Below are 22725 nucleotides of genomic sequence, written 5' to 3' on the forward strand. Positions count from 1 at the left end.
ATGGGGGGGGGGGGGTCGGGCGCCGCTCTGCCTTCCGCAAGAAAGTTAGTCAACCAGCTTCCGAACCACTCGCTCAGCCAGCAGCATGAGGAGGAGGTTTGTTACAGTGTGTCACCCCAGTAGTAAGGTGGGGTGTGTCAATGGGCCGGCCAATGGGCGGAGTCAAGGGGGCGGCAAAATTAGCTTTTCCTTACGGTGGCAAAAATCCTTGTACCAGCCCTGGTTATCAGTGCTTTGCTTGTACAGTCTTCCTGAAGCTCCGAGCTGCACAGAGATAAGGGAGAGACCTCCAGCTGCCATCTTATCCGCCATCTTTCAAACTAGCCCCTAAGGATAGAGGATAAGATGTCAAATCGCGGGGGTCCCACCACTGGACACCCCCTCGTTCTCGGCTGTGGCACCCTAGGCATCCATGCACGAAGCAAACTTCGCTCTGTGCTGGAAGACTGGTGATGCAGGGTGGAAGCCCGTGACTCCACAGCCATGTCCCCTCATTGCAAGTCTATGGGAAGGGGTGTGACAACCGTCACGCCCCTTCCCATAGACTTGCATTGAGGGTGTGTGGCTGCGATGTCACGAGCCTCCGGCGCTGCACCCGACGCTCTAAAAGAACGCCAGGTGCAGCAGGGAGATAGCAGGGGTCCAGAGCAGCGGGCCCCCCCGCGATCAGAAGGATAAGATGTCTAGGGGCGGAGTACCCCTTTAAGTATTCAGTATGTAAATACCTTATGGGAACAACCGTTTGCCCTGGTCCCAGAAAATGTTAAAACGTGTCATGAGCCAAAGCTTGGTCTCCTAGGTAACCGTGTGAGACCCCGCACTGAAATGTAATGGCGCCGGTTACCAAGGAGACGGATACCATTTAAACTGAGACCGGGGAAAACGTCCGCTCCGATAAGGTATTAACGTTGAATCTATTGGCAATATTGGAATCGGTAAGTTTTTTCCTAGGGTCAGTGTTTTGGTATTGTTGTTCTTTTGAATCGTATTCTACAATAATCGTCCTTCTTCTTGTTTGTTGTGTAGAGTGAATGGGAGAAGAGGGAACGTATTGAGGCGCAGAGGAAAAAGCAGCGAGAACTTATTGTGCAGCTCAAGACACAACTCGATGATCTGGAGACGTTCGCGTACCAAGAGGGAAACTATGACTCTCTACCCCAATCTATGGTCATGGAGAGACAACGGGTAAGCGGCTCTTTAGATACTATAAATTAATATAATACATATATATTAACCCCTTAAGGACGCAGGGTTTTTCAATTTTTTTGCATTTTCATTTTTTCCTCATCACCTTCTAAAAATCATAACGCTTTCAATTTTGCACATAAAATTCCATATTATGGCTTATTTTTTGCGCCACCAATTCTACTTTGCAGTGACATCAGTCATTTTGCCAAAATTCACAGCGAAACGGAAAAAAAATTCATTATGCGACCAAATTGAAGAAAAAATGCCATTTTGTAAATTTTGGGGGCTTCCGTTTCTACGCAGTTCACTTATTCTGTAGGTCCATACGATTAAAATGATCCCCTACTTATATAGGTTTGATTTTGTCGCACTTCTGAAAAAAATCATAACTACATGCAGGAAAATGTATACGTTAAATATTCTCATCTTCTGACCCCTATAACTTTTTTATTTTTCAGTGTACGGGCCGGTATGATGGCTCATTTTTTGCGCCGTAATCTGAAGTTTTTATTGGTACCATTTTTGTTTTGATCGGACTTTTTGATTGCTTTTTATTAATTTTTTCATGATCTAAAAAGTGACCAAAAATACGCTATTTTGGCATTGGAATAATTTTTTGCGCGTACGCCATTGACCGTGCGGTTTAATTAACAATATATTTTTATAGTTCGGACATTTCCGCACACGGCGATACCACATATGTTTATTTTTATTTACACATTTTTTTTTATTTTATATAGGAAAAGTGGGGTGATTCAAACTTTTATTAGGGAAGGGTTTAAATTACCTTTTATTAACTTTTTTTTACACTTTTTTTTTGCAGTGTTATAGCTCCCATAGGGACCTATAACACTGCACACATTGATCTTTTACTCTGTTCACTGCAAAGCTATAGCTTTGCATTGATCAGTGTTATAGGCGGTCGATTGCTCAAGCCTGTATCTCAGGAGCAATCAATCGCCGATCGGACGCGGCGGAGCAAGGTAAGGGGACCTCCGCTCGGGTGCTAGCTGATCGGGACATCGTGATTTTATCTCGATGGTCCCGATCAGCCCAACTGAGCCGCTGGGAAGCTTTCACTTTAATTTTAAAATTAAAGCTTAAAGGGTTAATAGCGTGCGGCACAACGATCTGTGCCGCACGCTTATTAGCCCAGGGTCCCGGCTATCATTAGCCGCCGGGACCGACCTGGTATGACCGACCACTGCGCGACCCCGCGTTTTATTTACCGGAACATGGCGTAGGGCGTACAGGTACGCCCTACGTCCTTAAGAGGTTAAAAGGGTTCTCCGGTGAAAAACTTTTTTTTTTGTTAATGAACTGGTGCTAATAAGTACTGGAAGGATTAAGATTTTTTTTATAGAAGTAATTTATAAATCTGTTTAACTTTCTGGCACCAGTTCATAAAAAAAAAAAAAAAAAAAAAAAACTACAACTCCCAGCATACTAAGAGCTGTTGTTTTGCAACAGCTGGTGGCATACTGGGATATACTGGTGTAAATAGTGGGCACAAAGGCGCAGTATTGCCCCCACAAGTACAGTATCCATAGGGAACCTTAACCCCTAGACGACCTACATCCTGGTGACCTGGTACTTAACGCACTCGCTTGATAGACTATAAGTGACGGCTGCTAATGGCGGACATCCGTTATCACACAATTAACCCCTTAAAGGGGTACTCTGACCCTAGACATCTTATCCCCTATCCAAAGGATAGGAGATAAGATGTCTAATCGTGGGGGTCTCGCCTCTGGGGACCCCCGCGATCTCGGCTGCGGCACCCCAGACATCCGGTGCACGGAGCGAACTTCGCTCTGTGCCGGATGACTGGCGATGCGGGTGGAGGCTCGTGACATCACGGCCATGCCCCCTCAATGCAAGTCTATGGGAGGGGGTCGTGACACGCCCCCTCCCATAGACTTGCATTGAGGGGGCATGGCCATGATATCGCGGGCGTGGCGCGGCCGTGATGTCCCGAGCCTCTTAACACTCTAAACGAACGCCGGGTGCAGCACGGAGATAGCGGGGGTCCCCAGCGGCTATCCTATGGATAGGGAATATGATGTCTAGGGGCGGAGTACCCCTTTAGGTTCTGTAAACAATAGTGATTATGGCACTTAAGATGCCTAATGTCAGCTCTGCTTAATGTCAGCTCAGTTTACATGCCAACCGGAGTCCACTCACCTGCTTCGTGCCGGCTGTAGCCCTGATAATAGCATTGTTGAGTTTCAGCAATCTAAAGATTGCTTACCCTAAGGGGACTTAAAGGAACACTGACAGCCTGTTCACCCACACTAAACCAAATATACTGGGTTATAGTGCAGGGGAACAGCATTAAAAACATTGGTCACTTACATTAATTGGTTGTGTAGTTGCTGAGTTTTTTTTTTTTTATCCATTGCTATTGTGCTGCTGTGCGCAATGGAGGAGGGGAGCCGGCTTGCCGAGTTCACCTGCCTCCTTAAAGGGGGTACTCCCGTGGAAAACGTATTTATTTATTTATTTTTTAATTAACTGGTGCCAGAAAGTTAAACAGATTTGTAAATCACTTCTATTAAAAAATCTTAATCCTTCCAGTACTTTTTAAGGGCTGTATACTAAAGAGAAATCCAAATAAGAAATGCATTTCCTCTGATGTCATGACCACAGTGCTCTCTGCTGACCTCTGCTGTCCATTTTAGGAACTGTCCAGAGCAGAGGAAAATCCCCATAGCAAACATATGCTGCTCTGGACAGTTCCTAAAATGGACAGCAGAGGTCAGCAGAGAGCACTGTGGTCATGACATCAGAGGAAATGCATTTCTTTTTTGGATTTCTCTTTAGTATACAGCCCCTAAAAAGTACTGGAAGGATTAAGATTTTTTAATAGTAGTGATTTACAATTCTGTTTAACTTTCTGGCACCAGTTGATTTAAAAAATAAATAAATAAAAGGTTTTCCACGGGAGTACCCCTTTAATATCCACCGCCCCTGACCCTCCTCCGTGATGAATATGCAAATGTCTTCACTCTCACATCACTAGGACATGAGAACCTGCTAATTTAAAGTAAGTGACTCATGTTTTTAATGTTGTTCACCCCCACTGTAACCCAGTATATTGCGGGTGAACAGGTCTTTTAAAATGTGTAAATAAGATAATAAAAATAAAGTTTTTAAAAAATATAAAAAACCCTCTCCCCTTAAAAAAAAAAAAAAAAAATTAACTACCCTTTTCTCATAAACAAAATTATAATAATAAAACATATTTGTTGCCTTTTAATATGGAAATAGAAAAATAGAATTTTATTTTTTTCCATACCTTTTGAGGTAAAGTGAAAGGACTCATTACAAAGTACAAATAGTCAAGTCCTCGTGTCTGTGGATGGGAAAATTAGAGCGAGGAAGAAAAGACGCAAAAATAAAAATTGGCCGTGTCTACAAGGCCAAATCTGAATGTGTTTTTTTAAAGGAGTAGTCCAGTAGTGAACAAGTGGTGAACAACTTATCCCCTATCCTAAGGGGATAAGTTTGAGATCGCGGGGGATCCGACCGCTGGGGCCCCCTGCGATCTCCTGTACGGAGCCCCGACAGCCCGCGGGAAGGGGGCGTGTCAACCTCCGCACGAAGTGGCGGCCGACACGCCACCTCAATACAACTCTATGGCAGAGCCGAAGCGCTGCCTTCGGCAATCTCCGGCTCTGCCATAGAGATGTATTGAGGGGGCGTGTCGGCCGCCGCTTCGTGCAGGGGTCGACACCCGCTATCTGGCCGGAGAGCCTGGCCCCCGTGCAGAGAGATCGCAGGTGGCCCCAGCGGTCAGACCCCCCACGATCTCAAACTTATCCCCTATCCTTAGGATAGGGGATAAGTTTTTCACCACTGGACTACCCCTTTAAGGGGTCAGTGATGTACTGTCGTAGCTATTTGCCATCACCTTACTTCACCCCATTCTAGAGGGAACTGCTCTTAGTAGGGATGTCCCGATAAAAATTTTTTAAGACCAAGTACGAGTACCGATACTTTATTTTTTTAAGTACTACTTACCGATACCATTACCAATACTTTTTCAATGTCACGTGACAGTTTTTTTTTTTTTTTTCTTCTTTAAAGGGAAACAAAAAGGGGTATGTTTTTCTACTTTTTATAAGAGAAGGGGCTTTTTTATATTAATAAAACTTTTTTAAAAAGGGGGTGATTAAAAATGTTTAATAGGGAAGGGGTTAATTCACATGTATATTTATTATTTATTACACTTTTTTTTTTCCACAATTTTTTAGTCCCCATAGAGGACTATTACATGCAATCTGTAGATTGCATACACTGATGCCATAGCATTGCATTGATCAGTGTTATCATCGCTCCAATACTAATGCCTGACATGGCTGGCTGCAGTAAAGAAGCGACGATCGAACGGCACGGAGAATGGTAAGGGACCTCCGGCCTTCCTTTCAGCTGATCGGGACACTGCGATTTCACCACAGTGATCCCGATCAGCATTTCTGAGCTAACCGGCAGTTAACTTCAGGACTTTTAGAAGGTTAATGGGGGTCGGGAGTGGGCGCAGGGGAGTTGATCCAGGCGGAGAGTGCAGGCGGCTTATCCCACCTCCGTGATACCTGTCGGAGGGAGTCCCGCTGGCATGTATCGGATTAGGGTATTGGGGACATTTTCACCAGTACAAGTGCTCGTGCAAATGTCCAGTATCGGTCCCGATACCGATACCAGTATCAATGTCAGGATATCCCTAGCTCTAAGTGACCGTCCTCTTAAATAATTGATGTCACTAATTTTGTTAAATCCACTTAAAGGAGTACTCCGGTGACATCACGGCCACGCCCTCTCGTGCCGTTACTCCATGCGCCTTCCATACATGTCTATAGGAGAGGGCGTGCAAGCTGACGTCACGAGAGAGTTTGGCCATGACTTCACGACCACTGCCGTAGGAACCCAGCATTTGTTTAGAATGCCAGGTGCTGCGGGGGGGGGCCACTGCTATCCGACCTCTAATCTCTGATCCTTTACAACGGAGTACCCCTTTAATGCATATAATAAATTATCGTCCTCCCGTAGGTGATCATCGATGAGTTAATAAAGAAACTGGATGTCAATTTAAATGAAGATATCGGCTGCTTGTCCCCTGAAGAACTGCGCCAAAGAGTGGATGCCGCCATCGCTCAGATCGTCAATCCTGCGCGGGTGAAAGAACAACTAGTGGACCAGCTTAAAACCCAGATCCGAGACCTCGAGATGTTCATAAAATTCATTCAAGGTCAGAAACAGGAAAATCAAGAAAAACATATTCCAGTTAAATATATATTTTTATTCAAAATATAATACTAGTAGTGGTTCAAGACAAAATAAAATAATGTAGTAAATACACTCCATGTAATTGAATAATTCCTACCGTATTTTCTGGCATATAAGACGACAGTTAAAATACAGAATTTGGGATATAATCACCATATAAGACTACCCCTATACCGCGATACGGTACCTTACCATTGTTCCCCCCCACATTAGGTTATGTGCATAGTTCCCCCACAATAGGTTGTCAGCATAGTTCCCTCCACATTAGGTTCTCAGGATAGTTCCCCCCCACATTAGGTTGTCAGCATAGTTCCCTCCACATTAGGTTGTCAGCATAGTTACCCCCCCCCACACACACACACACATAAGGTTGGCAGTATAGTTCCCCCACATTAGGTTGGCGGTATAATTCTCCCACATTAGGTTGTAATTCCCCCCACATTAGGTTGGCAGTATAGTTGCCCCCACATTAGGTTGGCAGTATAGTTGCCCCCACATTAGGTTGGCAGTATAGTTGCCCCCACATTAGGTTGGCGGTATAGTTGCCCCCACATTAGGTTGGCGGTATAGTTGCCCCCACATTAGGTTGGCGGTATAGTTGCCCCCACATTAGGTTGGCGGTATAGTTGCCCCCACATTAGGTTGGCGGTATAGTTGCCCCCACATTAGGTTGGCGGTATAGTTGCCCCCACATTAGGTTGGCGGTATAGTTGCCCCCACATTAGGTTGGCGGTATAGTTGCCCCCACATTAGGTTGGCGGCATAGTTGCCCCCACATTAGGTTGGCGGCATAGTTGCCCCCACATTAGGTTGGCGGCATAGTTGCCCCCACATTAGGTTGGCGGCATAGTTGCCCCCACATTAGGTTGGCGGCATAGTTGCCCCCACATTAGGTTGGCGGTATAGTTGCCCCCACATTAGGCTGGCGGTATAGTTCCCCCACATTAGGTTGGCGGTATAATTCTCCCACATTAGGTTGTAGTTCCCCCCCACATTAGGTTGTAGTTCCCCCCCACATTAGGTTGGCGGTATAGTTGCCCCCACATTAGGTTGGCGGTATAGTTGCCCCCACATTAGGTTGGCGGTATAGTTGCCCCCACATTAGGTTGGCGGTATAGTTGCCCCCACTTTAGGTTGGCGGTATAGTTGCCCCCACTTTAGGTTGGCGGTATAGTTGCCCCCACTTTAGGTTGGCGGTATAGTTGCCCCCACTTTAGGTTGGCGGTATAGTTCCCCCACATTAGGTTGGCGGTATAGTTCCCCCACATTAGGTTGGCGGTATAATTCTCCCACATTAGGTTGTAGTTCCCCCACATTAGGTTGGCAGTGCCCCCCCCCCCCCCCCACAGACATACAGCCTTCAGCCATATACAGTGTATGGCTGGAGGCTGTATGTCTGTGTACTGCCCCACTTCAGTGCTCCGACCACCGCTCCTCCGTGCGTGCACAACCTCCCGACGGCCCATGCGTTTTTAAAGTTAACGCGGGGCCGCAGAAAGGTAACCGGGACATCCTTGTGTCCTGAAAAGATCTTTTGGGACACAGGGATATCCCAAATGTGACGGTGGAAGTTAATCTCGGTCGGGACACCTGGTGTATGGATAATCCATACCCTGGGCGTCCCGGCCGACTGCAGCACCAGGCGTATAAAACGACCCCCGACTTTTGAGAACACTTTACGGAGTTAAAGGAGTAGTCCGGCGCGCACTTTTCTTATTTTATCTGGTCCGGGCTGCAAAAAGAAAAAAGAAAACAAACTTTCTCTTGCCTGCCTACGCACCCCCAGAGCTCCGGTACAGGTGTTCAGTCGTCGGGCTGTTTATTTCTTACTTCCTGTTAGCCCGGCACGTCACACGGAGCTTCAACCTATCACCGGCCGAGGTGGGACATCGCTGCGGACGGTGATAGGCTGAAGCTCCATGTGACGTGCCGGGCTAATATGAAGTAAGAAGCAGACGACTACTGAACACCTGTACCGGAGCTCCGGGGGCGCATAGGCAGGCAAGAGAAAGAAAGTGCGCGCTGGACTACTCCTTTTTAAAAAGTCGTCTTATATGCCGGAAAATACGGTAAGTATGCAGCCAATGAAAAAGTCAGGTAGAGGGCCCTGATGTTGCCCTCATCTGAAATGCCTGCCTGTCAGCTGTAGGTCCCCTGTCCTTGTGACCTGGGCCGACACCGGAACCTCCTAGTTGGCCCTTAGCTGAATCGGGGGTACAGATATTGGATATAGTGGACAGGTGGGATTGGCTGCATAAGATAAATACCCAAATACCATCATATATCAATACAAACGCACAAAATGTATATAGGCTGAAATATGTGATAGATAGTTTAGCAGTCCAAACCCATGGGTGTTCCCCAGGGGTATAACACGGTATTCATCAATAAAACATAGATTTATTCATTGCATAACCAAAGATAATATTAAGCATGTGCAAGTTATACCATACACAACCAACGCGTTTCGCTACTCTTACTGCAGGCAGCTCCTCAGGGATTAGTAGGGAATACTTAGAGATGGGTCACCAGGACCCATGCACTGCAGTCAGCGTCATGATGGTTATATTGGTGTGCGTATAATGGTTTCTCCTCACTTGGTTAAAGAAGAGGATAAACGACAGACGTGTGGACAGATGAGGTGAGTATCATAGGGATCTAGAATAAGATATATAAGGTAAGTATACTTGTATTGAAGCAATAATGAAGAAGTCCAGCAACTCACCGCGTTCTAAGACCACATTTTGTAGAGACTATCGGAGGGAGCCGGGGGAGAGACGAGAGACTCAGAGGCTACAAACCGGTAAGTTTTGCGCAAGTGCACTTCTTCCGGGCTCGGAAGAGGCCGGAAGAAGTGCACTTGCGTGAAACTTACCGGTAAGTGCACTTACCAAAACCTTTGTGCATTTACTGGTAAGTGTACTTACCAAAACCTACCGGTAAGTTTTGTGCAAGTGCACTTCTTCCGGCCTCTTCTGTTGTCTCCAGCAGTTCTTTTGTCATTTTTGTATATCAGAACTAGAGATGAGCGAACTTACAGTAAATTCGATTCGTCACGAACTTCTCGGCTCGGCAGTTGATGACTTATCCTGCATAAATTAGTTCAGCTTTCAGGTGCTCCGGTGGGCTGGAAAAGGTGGATACATTCCTAGGAAAGAGTCTCCTAGGACTGTATCCACCTTTTCCAGCCCACTGGAGCACCTGAAAGCTGAACTAATTTATGCAGGAAAAGACATCAACTGCCGAGCCGAGAAGTTTGTGACAAATCGAATTTACTGTAAGTTCGCTCATCTCTAATCAGAACATCCAGGAAGGGCAATTGAGATTGCTGTATTTCTGATGTGAAATGTAGACCGATTTCATTTTGGTTTAATGAAGTGACTAGAGATGAGCGAACTTACAGTAAATTCGATTCGTCACGAACTTCTCAGCTCGGCGGTTGCTGACTTTTCCTGCATAAATTAGTTCAGCTTTCCGGTGCTCCGGTGGGCTGGAAAAGGTGGATACAGTCCTAGGAAAGAGTCTCCTAGGACTGTATCCACCTTTTCCAGCCCACGGGAGCACCTGAAAGCTGAACTAATTTATGCAGGAAAAGTAATCAACTGCCGAGCCGAGAAGTTCGTGACGAATCGAATTTACTGTAAGTTCGCTCATCTCTAGAAGTGACGAAATCATTGAATTGTGTCTTGGAACCTGACCAGATGATGAACACATCGTCGATGTATCTTGTCCACATGATGATATGTTTGGTCCAGTTCGCAGTGGAGTCTGAGAATACGATGGTGTCCTCCTACCAGCTCAGGGTTAGATTGGCGTAGCTGGGGGCACACTGGCTCCCCATTGTTGTTCCCCTGAGCTGGTGGTAGAGGGTGGAGTCAAACAGGAAGTAGTTATGGGTAAGTATGGATTGCATGAGATGGAGGATGAATCTGTGGTGTCTGGAGATAGTTGCTTCTTGTATCTGAGGTCAGACACAGGGAAGGAGGCGGCGCACAGAATCCTTACAGTTTCAGGATTTTAACACAAAAAAACTTCTATTGTTTCAGCAATGACATACGGGTTTTGTAAGATGTCGAATCGGTAGCAAAATCAGCTACAGAAAATCTGCAGCAGATCCTGCAGAATTTCTGCCGGAGATCGAGCCGGCGGCACTAGAACCGCGCGGACTACATTGCCGTCCCCATAGATGGCAATGCATTTCTGAGCAGATCTCCCAAAATATCCACTCAGAAATGCATTGCAGTCTATGGGGGCAACAATGCAGTCTGCTCGGTCCTAGCGCCGCCGGCTCGATCTTCGGCAGAAATTCTGCAGTGTGAACCCAGCCTTAGGGTATGTTCCTCAAATCCCGCAGGAACACATGGGAACTCGGTTCCTGCACTTTTTCCACAGCAGAAACACTGGTCCCATTAGCAGGAGTCCTGCAGGACCAGCCCTTATGTGAAAGAGTTCCCACAATTAATTTTTTCCACGATTTGACCCCTGGTAACCAGAAATATCTCTGGGCGTAGATTCCGTAGTGTGAACAATACCCTTATGATACGGCCACATGTACCAGTAACGTAGATGAGATTTTCTAAGGCCGGGTTCACACTGTGTAATCTCCGGATGGAATTTCCACCAGAGATCCCATGGGTGGCGCTAGGACCGTGCAGACTGCATTGCCGTCCCCATAGACAGCAATGCATTTTTGGGAGGATCTTTTAGCTGACCCCCTCAGAAATGCATTGCCGTTTATGGGAACGGCAATGCAGTCCGTGCGGTCCTAAAGCCGCCTGCGGGATCTCTGGCAAAAATTCTGTCCGGCGATTCCACAGTGTGAACCCGGCCTAAATGTAGGGTTCTAAATCTGCAGTGTGCCAGTTGTTGTCGGATCCGCTTCAGGTTTATTGTGAATCTTCCCCATTGACTTCAATGAGGACATTTAAATCCACAATAAGTCTTGAGAATAAAGCCGCACGATTTTCCAGTGAGTTGCCGTCTCTATCTTCCTTTTGATATTACCACAATAAGTCTACAGGCATTTATAGAACTTTTTTTTTTTTATTATTGATCTGCACAGTAAATGTAAAAAAAGAAAAACGCGAGAATTGTGTTTTTTTTTTGTTTTTTTTTTGTTTTTTTTTTTGTCACGTTGTATCCCATGAAAAACTGAATAATTAGCGATAAAAAACTCTGATCAATTCTAAAATGGTGCCAATACAAACAACAGAAAATGGTGCCAATACAAACAACAGATTATGGCACAAACAATTAGACCCCATTCACTTTCTTAGGCCGAAAAATAAAAAAGTTAAAGGGGTCAGAAATAGCAATAAAAAAAATTTAAAATTGTAAAAAGTTATATATAATTTTTTTTTAAGCTGTAAAACATGACGTAAACTAAACACATTTGGTATCGTTGTAATCGCTCTAAAGCAGTTACCCAAAAAACAATACCAAACACTGGAAAAAGTGAGAACATTTATAGGGGTACTCCGTTAGTAAACAATTTTTTTAAATCAACTGGTGCCAGAAAGTTAAACAGATTTGTAAATGACTTCTGTTAAAAAATCTTAATCCTTCCAGTACTTATCAGCTGCTGTATGCTCCAGAGGAAGTTGTATAGTTATTTCCAGTCTGACCACAGTGCTCTCTGCTGACACCTCTGTCCATGTCAGGAACTGTCCAGAGTAGGAACAAATCCCTTATCGCAAACCTCTCCTGCTCTGGACAGTTCCTGACATGGATAGAGGTGTCAGCAGAGAGCACTGTGGTCAGACTGGAAAGAACTACACAACTTCCTGTGGAGTATACAGCAGCTGATAAGTACTGGAAGGAGTAAGATTTATAAATAGAAGTAATTTACAAATCTGTTTAACTTTCTGGCACCAGTTGATTTTAAGATAATGGTTTTTCACAACACTTACACCTGTCCCCCCCCCCCCCCGTCCTAATGTAAGTATTCCTGAGCTGTCAGTATGTGGGAGAGGATAGTCAGTGGCTGCAAAACTAGACAGACAACTTCTCTGACACCCAGATCAATGCCATTTAACTGTGTCACTAATATATCAATAGTACAACTACATTCTACAGCAGTGTTTCCCAACCAGAGTGCCTCCAGCTGTTGCAAAACTACAACTACCAGCATGCCCAGAAAGCAAAGTCTTTGCAACAGCTGGAGACCCACCCTCTTAGAGAGTCCTTAGCTTAGTGTTTTCCAAACTTCCAGTTGTTGCAAAACTACTACTCCCAGCATGCCCGGACAGCCATTGGCTGTTCGGGCATGCTGGGAGTTGTAGTTTTGCAACAGCTGGAGGCACCCTGGTTGGGAAAAACTGACAGACAACTTCTCTGACCCCCAGATCAATGCCATTTTATTGTGTCACTAATAAAGCAATAGTACAACTACATTCTACAGCAGTGTTTCCCAACCAGAGTGCCTCCAGCTGTTGCAAAACTACAACTACCAGCATGCCCGGAAAGCCAAGTCTTTGCAACAGCTGGAGACCCACCCTCTTAGAGAGTCCTTACCTTAGTGTATTCCGAACAGTGTGCTTCCAGTTGTTGCAAAACTACAACTCCCAGCATGCCCGGACAGCCTTTGGCTGTCCGGGCACGCTGCGAGTTGTAGTTTTGCAAAAGCTGGAGACTCGCCCTCGAAGAGTGTCCATAGCTTAGTGTTTTCCTAACTTCCAGTTGTTGCAAAACTACAACTCCCATTGGCTGTCCGGGCATGCTGGGAGTTGTAGTTTTTGCAACAGCTGGAGTCACCCTGGTTGGGAAACGCTGATCTACAGTGCAGCACACAGCATCACAGTACTAACGCAAAGCAGAGGGACACTAAGGTGTCAATACAACAGCGACGTTTCAGTCAGCTCAACCTGACCTTTCTCAAGAAAGGTCAGGTTGAGAAACGTCGCTGTTGTATTGACACCTTTTATGGAATAAAACACACATTTTTTTCATGAATTTTGGTGCCGTGGACAAGACTTTTTCTTCTGTTTTATCCCTACGATATTTTTCTTCCATTGGTTGTGCTGTTCTTTTTCTACTATATATATATATATATATATATATATATATATGTGTATATGTATGTGTGTGTGTGTGTGTGTATGTATGTGTGTGTGTGTACAGTGGTCCCTCAAGTTACAATATTAATCGGTTCCAGAACGACCATTGTATGTTGAAACCATTGTATGTTGAGACCAGAACTCTATTGAAACCTGGTAATTGGTTCTGAAGCCCCAAAATGTCATCCAAAAATAGTAAAAAGTGAGGATTAAAGAAAAATAAGTAGATAACTAATATAGATAAAGCAAATCCTTACATATAAAAGTAATAAAGATCTGCTGGGAGATGTAATCACTGTCTATGTAGAGGACAGGAGCTTCTTCAGGGTCCTGTACAGAACACAGTGTCCTAAAAAAAGTAACATGGAGCCGCCCTCACCTGGTGTCCAAAGGAGCAGCTAACCCTGGTAAAGGTAAAGAGTACAGAACATGTAATACCTCCCTGTACTGTAGGGGGCGCTACCAGACACCAGTCAGTGCATACACTTCAGTAATACAGGTAAAGAGTACAGAACATGTAATACCTCCCTGTACTGTAGGGGGCGCTACCAGACACCAGTCAGTGCATACACTTCAGTAATACAGGTAAAGAGTAGTACAGACATGTAATACCTACCTGTACTATAGGGGGCGCTACCAGACACCAGTCAGTGCATACACTTCAGTAATACAGGGGGTTATACCAGTGAATGCCCATTCTGATTGGTTGGTTATTCCGGCCATTGACACGTTTCACAGATCTGGACTTTATAATTGTATTGATTTTATAATTATATTATATTCATATTTTTTTATTTGATCTGGACTGTTCGTAGCATTGTATGTTGTGTCCAGAAAAGACCATTATATGTTGAAAGTATTGAATGTATGTGTGTGTGTGTGTGTATATGTGTGTGTGTGTGTGTGTGTGTATATATATAATATATATATTTATTATATATTATATTTATATAACTTTTTATGCTCAAAATTGTCCTCTTCTGACCCCTATAACACTTTTTTATTTTTTATTTTTTTGTATACTGGGCTGTATGAGGGATCATTTTTTTTGTGCTGTGATCTGTATATTTTTTATCATATCAGTACCATTTTTTAAATGGGACTTTTTATTCATGTTTTTTTGGTACATGAAGTGACCAAAAATTAGCAATATTGCTATTTTTGTTTACGTTGACACCATTTACCGTGCGGTTTCATTAACGGTATATTTTAACAGTTTGAACATTTCGCACCCGGCAATATCAAGTAGTTTTATTTTTATTTTTATAAACATAATTTTATGTGGAAAAAGGTGGTGGTGGTGGTGGGGGGGGTGGGGTAATAAAACCTTTTATTAGGCCAGGTGCTTATTCACATGCAATAGGGCAGTGTTTCCCGACCAGGGTGCCTCCAGCTGTTGCAAAACTACAACTCCCAGCATGCCCGGACAGCCTTTGGCTGTCCGGGTATGCTGGAAGTTGTAATTTTGCAACAGCTGGAGGCACCCTTGTTGGGAAACACTGCAATAGAGTAATGTTATATGCAATGATTATTTTTATCGGCGCTCTGCTACTCCATCCTACCGAAGCAGACTGAAGAAGCAGAGCACCATCAAGACAGCACAGAGGCAAATGGAGGATCCCCCTAAAGGACCGGCAGTATTTTACCAGTTTATAGATTCTGTTATCAGTGTCCGGCATAAGCGGTGAGCTCCAGGTGCTGACAGCAGCCAGTACTCACCGAGTGTGAACAGAGCTCAGCTTGTGGGCTTGCTGCAAAGTCCCCTAGTGTGCACTCATAACGTACATGTATATCATGATTTATTAAAGGGTTAACGACTTTACTCTATATTACAGTATACAACCAAGGGCAATTAAATTCAATTATTCTAATGTAGTACGTATCTGCAAGTGCTTTACATTACACTAAATATACGGCCCAATGTGTACTCCATTACTTACAATTAAACAAGAAATAGAGGGCGGAGTCACTCCTTATAATAAAACATATATATATTTTATTGATATACATTAACCCCTTAACGACGCAGGATGTAAATGTACGACCTGGTGCAGTGGTACTTAGCGCACCAGGACGTACATTTACGTCCTGTACATGACTGCGAGCATCGGAGCGATGCTCAGGTCATGCGCGGCAGGTCCCGGCTGCTGATAGCAGCCAGGGACCCGCCGATAATGGCGGACATCCGCGATCGCACGGATGTTTGCCATTAACCCCTCAGATGCCGTGATCAATACGGATCACGGCATCTGCGGCAGTGCGGTCACTAAACGATGATCGGATTGCCCGCAGCGCTGCCGCGGGGATCCGATCATCCATAATGGCAGATGGAGGTCCCCTCACCTGCCTCCGTTCGTCTCCCGGCGTCTTCTGCTCTGGTCTGAGATCAAGCAGACCAGAGCAGAAGATCGCCCATAACACTGATCAGTGCTATGCTATATGCACAGCGCTAACAGTATTAGCAATCAAGTGATTGCTATAGATAGTCCTCTATGGGGACTGTTAAAGGGTAAAAATTTAAGTAAAATAAAAAAGGGCAAAAATCCCCTCCCCTAAAATGTAAATTGTCCCCTTTTCCCTATTTTACCCCCAAAAAGTGTAAAAAAATAAATAAAAATAAAAAAATTTATAAATTAAAAATAATTTTAATAAACATATTTGGTATCTCCGCGTGCGTAAATATCCGATCTATTAAAATTCATTATTAATAAACCCGTACGGTGAACGGCGTGAGCGTAAAAAAATAATAAAAATAAATAAAAGTTCAAACTGCTGCTTTTTTATAACATTTTATTCCAAAAAAATATTGATAAAAAATTTATTGAAAGTTTCACATATGCAAATGTGGTATCAGAAAAGTACAGATCACAGCGCAAAAAATTAGCCCTCATACCACTGCTTATACAGAAAAATGAAAAAGTTATAGATCAGCAAAATAGAGGGATTTTAAACGTACTAATTTGGTTAAAAAGTTAGCGATTTTTTTAAAAGCGGTACAATAATAAAAAAAAAAAAGTGTGTAATCAGTGGTATCATTTTATGCGGTTTTCTTATCAATTTCCCCACACAAATAGTATTTTTTTGGTTGCGCCATACATTTTATGGTTAAGTGAGTGATGGCATTACAACAGACAACTGGATGCGCAAAAAACAAGCCCTCATTCTTGTCTGTGGATGAAAATATAAGAGTTATGATTTTTAGAAGGCGAGGAAAAAACAAAAACGTAAAAGTCCTTAAGGCCCAAATGGGCGGAGTCCTTAGGCCCCTTTCACACTACAAAATTACTCAGTTTTAAAGATCCGTACGAAAATCAGCTGAAAACGGGGGTTACAAAATCCTATACGGCCGTTAGAAAATCCCGTTATAATCTATGGGATTTTTCTAATAGCCGTTTTAACCAGTTATAGCCCGTTATTAATAACGGCCGTTATTTTGTGACGGAAGATAGTAACGGGAGAAATAGCGCAACATCCCTATGTGGAAAATCCCACTTTATCTTTATTTTGTAGGTCCATACGGTTAAAATGATCCCCTACTTATATAGGTTTGATTTTGTTGCACTTTTGGAAAAAATCATAACTACATGCACGAAAATGAATACATTTAAAATTGTCCTCCTCTGACCCCTATAACTTTTTGTTTTTCCGCATACGGGCCGGTTTGAGGGCTCATTTTTTGCGCCGTGATCTGAAGTCTTAATCGGTACCATTTTTGTTTTGATCGCTTTTTATTCCTTTTTTTTATGGTATAAAAAGTGACCAAAAATACGCTATTTTAGACTTTGGAATTTTTTTGCGCGTACGCCATTGACCGTGCAGTTTAATTTACGATATATTTTATAGTTCGGACATTTACGCACGCGGCAATACCACATATGTTTATTTATAGTATGTTTATATATTTTTTATATGGAATTTGGGAGGTGATTTAAACTTTCAATAAGGAAGGGGTTAATGTGTGTGTTGTTTTTTTTAATTTATTTATTTATTTATTTTTTAACACTTTTAGTCCCCTTAGGGGACTTTTAGGAGGAATCATTTGAATCCTCATACAGATCAATGGGATTCCATAGAATCCCATTGATCTGTGTGCTCTGCGCTCGATTGATAAAGCCTGGCCCTGCCAGGCTTTATCATTCAGAGAGCAGGAGCCACCGCAGCAGGAGAGGTAAGCCCTCACGCTACCTCCACAGTCGATCGCACTGCGGGGGGGAGGGGCGATCCACCCCACTGGACCACCAGGGATGGGATACAGGCACCTTTAGACCTAAAGATCTAAAGGGTTAATAGCCGCCTGCTGCGATCGCCGCATGCCAGCTATTAACGCCGGCCCCCAGCTACAGGAATCAGCTGGGGGCCGGCCGGTATGACGCGAGCTCGAGTTGGGAGCCCGCGTCATACCCTGTTAACGGCACATAGACGAGCATAGATGTCCATGGTCGTTAACTGGTTAAAACAATTCCCACCTGATTTGATCTGTTTCCATTCGCACATGCCACCAGGAATGCACAGACTCCTGGAACCTGCGTCACCAGCCTGGTCACGTGAGCGGTCACATGACTGCACCACATGATCGGCTGTACACTATACAGACCCGGAAGAGCTCCGTCCGGCAGACCCGCTAATGCGCACTCTATATTACAGTAGAAAAGTTCCACGTTTTCACATACTACTTATTTATATATATATATATATATTACGTGAATAGTAAAATTGTCTCTCACATTTTAAAGGTCTTAAACAGAGCCGTACTGGAGCAATAAGAGTTAATGATTAACGTGGGTTTGATAGGTTGCTGGGTGGTTGTTTGTTACGTATGGACAAAGAGCTGTTTTGTATTTATTTTTACCATACGGTGATATCATAGAGTGTGACTCAGGATTAGTGTATCCAAGACCAGATAAAGACATGCAAACCGAAGTGTCAGCCTGATGGTAGTGTTTCCTAACCAGGGTGCCTCCAGCTGTTGCTATACTGCAACTCACAGCATGGTGGGAGTTGTAGTTTAGCAAAAGGTGGAGGCTAATTGGTTGGGACACCCTGCCCTATAGCTTTCAATGCAAGTAATTCCATGTGATGTCAGAGCTGTGCTGTGTGTTCTTTATCAACCTGATGCCTTCACTCCCTAAAACAATGCAGCTGCATCCCTCTCCATGAGATACTGCAGCTGCATCCCCCTCCCACCATGAGATGCTGCAGCTGCATCCCCTCCCTTTATGATACTGCAGCTGCATCCCCCTCCCACCATGAGATGCTGCATCCCCCTCCCTTCATGATACTGCAGCTGCATCCCCTCCCACGATGAGATGCTGCATCCCCCTCCCTCGATACTTCAGCTGCATCCCCCTCCCACCATGAGATCCTGCAGCTGCATCCCCCTCCCTCCATGAGTTGCTGCATTCCCCTCCCTCCATGAGATCCTGCAGCTGCATCCCCCTCCCTCCCATCATGAGATGCTGCATCCCCCTCCCTTCTCCCTGTCTTCTTCCAAGAAATTATCTTGCAGTAGGGTTCCTTGTAATGAAAAATAAATGTATTGGTATTAAAAATGTGAATCTGCTAACATTTTGGTTCTTTTTACTAGTTGCCTCTTATTACCACTAAGTTACAGCTCTTTAATAAATAATGTGAAATATCTGTCTTTTTGTATAGATGAAATTGGCAGTCCAGCTGAGAACCCAGTAAGCGGAGCAACAGGGTACACCCCAAGCTCTGGCCCGAATGCACGGACCAATGGTGAGCATACTTCTTTACTTACTACTTGTTATTTTATTATTAAGTGAAATTGTAACTATAACAAATCTACTAAGATATGAGGTTGCACTCCGCTCCCAGCCAAACTTGAGATCCAACCCCTTCTCTGCATGGAAATCTATGCAGTAAAATGTATATATCTTTTATCGCACCAGGGAGTGTAACCCAATGCGCCCACTTCCCTGGCTAATAACTCACTATCGCAGTGGGTCACAGGCATAAGACCTGTTGCAATCCATAACTTCCAATATGTCTCATTGACTTATCATAAGTTCATTTTATAGGCAGTAACACTTTAAAGTATAATTGTACCATCCGTTAACTCCTATACATGGAGGAGAATAGTAATTTGATTATTGTGAGGTATATAATACATCTATACATGGAGGGGAATAGTAATCAGATTCTTGTGAGGTATATAATACATCTATACATGGAGGGGAATAGTAATCAGATTCTTGTAAGGTATATAATACATGGAGGGGAATAGTAATCAGATTCTTGTGAGGTATATAATACATCTATACATGGAGGGGAATAGTAATCAGATTCTTGTGAGGTATATAATACATCTATACATGGAGGGGAATAGTAATCAGATTCTTGTGAGGTGTATAATACATCTATACATGGAGGGGAATAGTAATCAGATTCTTGTGAGGTATATAATACATCTATACATGGAGGGGAATAGTAATCAGATTCTTGTGAGGTATAATACATCTATACATGGAGGGGAATAGTAATCAGATTCTTGTGAGGTATAATACATCTATACATGGAGGGGGAATAGTAATCAGATTCTTGTGAGGTATATAATACATCTATACATGGAGGGGAATAGTAATCAGATTCTTGTGAGGTATATAATACATCTATACATGGAGGGGGATAGTAATCAGATTCTTGTGAGGTATAATACATCTATACATAGAGGGGAATAGTAATCAGATTCTTGTGAGGTATAATACATCTATACATGGAGGGGAATAGTAATCAGATTCTTGTGAGGTATAATACATCTATACATGGAGGGGAATAGTAATCAGATTCTTGTGAGGTATAATACATCTATACATGGAGGGGAATAGTAATCAGATTCTTGTGAGGTATATAATACATCTATACATGGAGGGAATAGTAATCAGATTCTTGTGAGGTGTATAATACATCTATACATGGAGGGGAATAGTAATCGGATTCTTGTGAGGTATATAATACATCTATACATGGAGGGGAATAGTAATCAGATTCTTGTGAGGTGTATATGGCATCTATACATGGAGGGGGAATAGTAATCAGATTCTTGTGAGGTATATAATACATCTATACATGGAGGGGAATAGTAATCGGATTCTTGTGAGGTATATAATACATGGAGGGGAATAGTAATCAGATTCTTGTGAGGTGTATATGGCATCTATACATGGAGGGGGAATAGTAATCAGATTCTTGTGAGGTATAATACATCTATACATGGAGGGGAATAGTAATCAGATTCTTGTGAGGTATTATACATCTATACATGGAGGGGAATAGTAATCAGATTCTTGTGAGGTATAATACATCTATACATGGAGGGAAATAGTAATCAGATTCTTGTGAGGTATACAATACATCTATACATGGAGGGGAATAGTAATCAGATTTTTGTGAGGTATAATACATCTATACATGGAGGGGAATAGTAATCAGATTCTTGTGAGGTGTATAATACATCTATACATGGAGGGGAATAGTAATCAGATTTTTGTGAGGTATATAATACATCTATACATGGAGGGGAATAGTAATCAGATTCTTGTGAGGTATATAATACATCTATACATGGAGGGGAATAGTAATCAGATTTTTGTGAGGTATATAATACATCTATACATGGAGGGGAATAGTAATCAGATTCTTGTGAGGTATAATACATCTATACATGGAGGGGAATAGTAATCAGATTCTTGTGAGGTGTATAATACATCTATACATGGAGGGGAATAGTAATCAGATTCTTGTGAGGTATATAATACATCTATACATGGAGGGGAATAGTAATCAGATTCTTGTGAGGTATATAATACATCTATACATGGAGGGGAATAGTAATCAGATTCTTGTGAGGTGTATAATACATCTATACATGGAGGGGAATAGTAATCAGATTTTTGTGAGGTATATAATACATCTATACATGGAGGGGAATAGTAATCAGATTCTTGTGAGGTATAATACATCTATACATGGAGGGGAATAGTAATCAGATTCTTGTGAGGTATATAATACATCTATACATGGAGGAGAATAGTAATCAGATTCTTGTGAGGTGTATAATACATCTATACATGGAGGGGAATAGTAATCAGATTCTTGTGAGGTATATAATACATCTATACATGGAGGGGAATAGTAATCAGATTCTTGTGAGGTATATAATACATCTATACATGGAGGGGAATAGTAATCAGATTTTTGTGAGGTATATAATACATCTATACATGGAGGAGAATAGTAATCAGATTCTTGTGAGGTATAATACATCTATACATGGAGGGGAATAGTAATCAGATTCTTGTGAGGTATATAATACATCTATACATGGAGGGAAATAGTAATCAGATTCTTGTGAGGTATATAATACATCTATACATTGAGGGGAATAGTAATCAGATTCTTGTGAGGTATACAATACATCTATACATGGAGGGGAATAGTAATCAGATTTTTGTGAGGTATATAATACATCTATACATGGAGGGGAATAGTAATCAGATTCTTGTGAGGTGTATAATACATCTATACATGGAGGGGAATAGTAATCAGATTTTTGTGAGGTATATAATACATCTATACATGGAGGGGAATAGTAATCAGATTCTTGTGAGGTATAATACATCTATACATGGAGGGGAATAGTAATCAGATTCTTGTGAGGTATATAATACATCTATACATGGAGGAGAATAGTAATCAGATTCTTGTGAGGTATAATACATCTATACATGGAGGGAATAGTAATCAGATTCTTGTGAGGTGTATAATACATCTATACATGGAGGGAATAGTAATCAGATTCTTGTGAGGTATAATACATCTATACATGGAGGGAATAGTAATCAGATTCTTGTGAGGTGTATAATACATCTATACATGGAGGGGAATAGTAATCAGATGCTTGTGAGGTATATAATACATCTATACATGGAGGGGGATAGTAATCAGATTCTTGTGAGGTATATAATACATCTATACATGGAGGGAATAGTAATCAGATTCTTGTGAGGTATAATACATCTGTACATGGAGGGAATAGTAATCAGATTCTTGTGAGGTATAATACATCTATACATAGAGGGGAATAGTAATCAGATTCTTGTGAGGTATATAATACATCTATACATGGAGCGGAATAGTAATCAGATTCTTGTGAGGTATATAATACATCTATACATGG

The 22725-nt window shown here is 42.7% G+C and overlaps 1 protein-coding gene across 3 annotated transcripts in view; it reads left to right on the plus strand.

The window, feature by feature from the left end:
• The window catches only part of RUNDC1 (RUN domain containing 1), a 97180-nt gene that overhangs the window by 64213 nt on the left and 10242 nt on the right, over nucleotides 1-22725 (plus strand). For all 3 annotated transcript variants that reach the window (XM_056547611.1, XM_056547610.1, XM_056547608.1), the window contains 3 exons: nucleotides 1027-1185; nucleotides 6238-6436; nucleotides 19182-19265. In XM_056547611.1, the coding sequence (XP_056403586.1) occupies nucleotides 1027-1185; nucleotides 6238-6436; nucleotides 19182-19265 (442 nt within the window). The remainder of the gene's footprint in view (nucleotides 1-1026; nucleotides 1186-6237; nucleotides 6437-19181; nucleotides 19266-22725) is intronic.

The sequence above is a fragment of the Hyla sarda genome, chromosome 12 (assembly GCF_029499605.1).
Source record: "Hyla sarda isolate aHylSar1 chromosome 12, aHylSar1.hap1, whole genome shotgun sequence".
NCBI lineage: Eukaryota > Metazoa > Chordata > Amphibia > Anura > Hylidae > Hyla > Hyla sarda.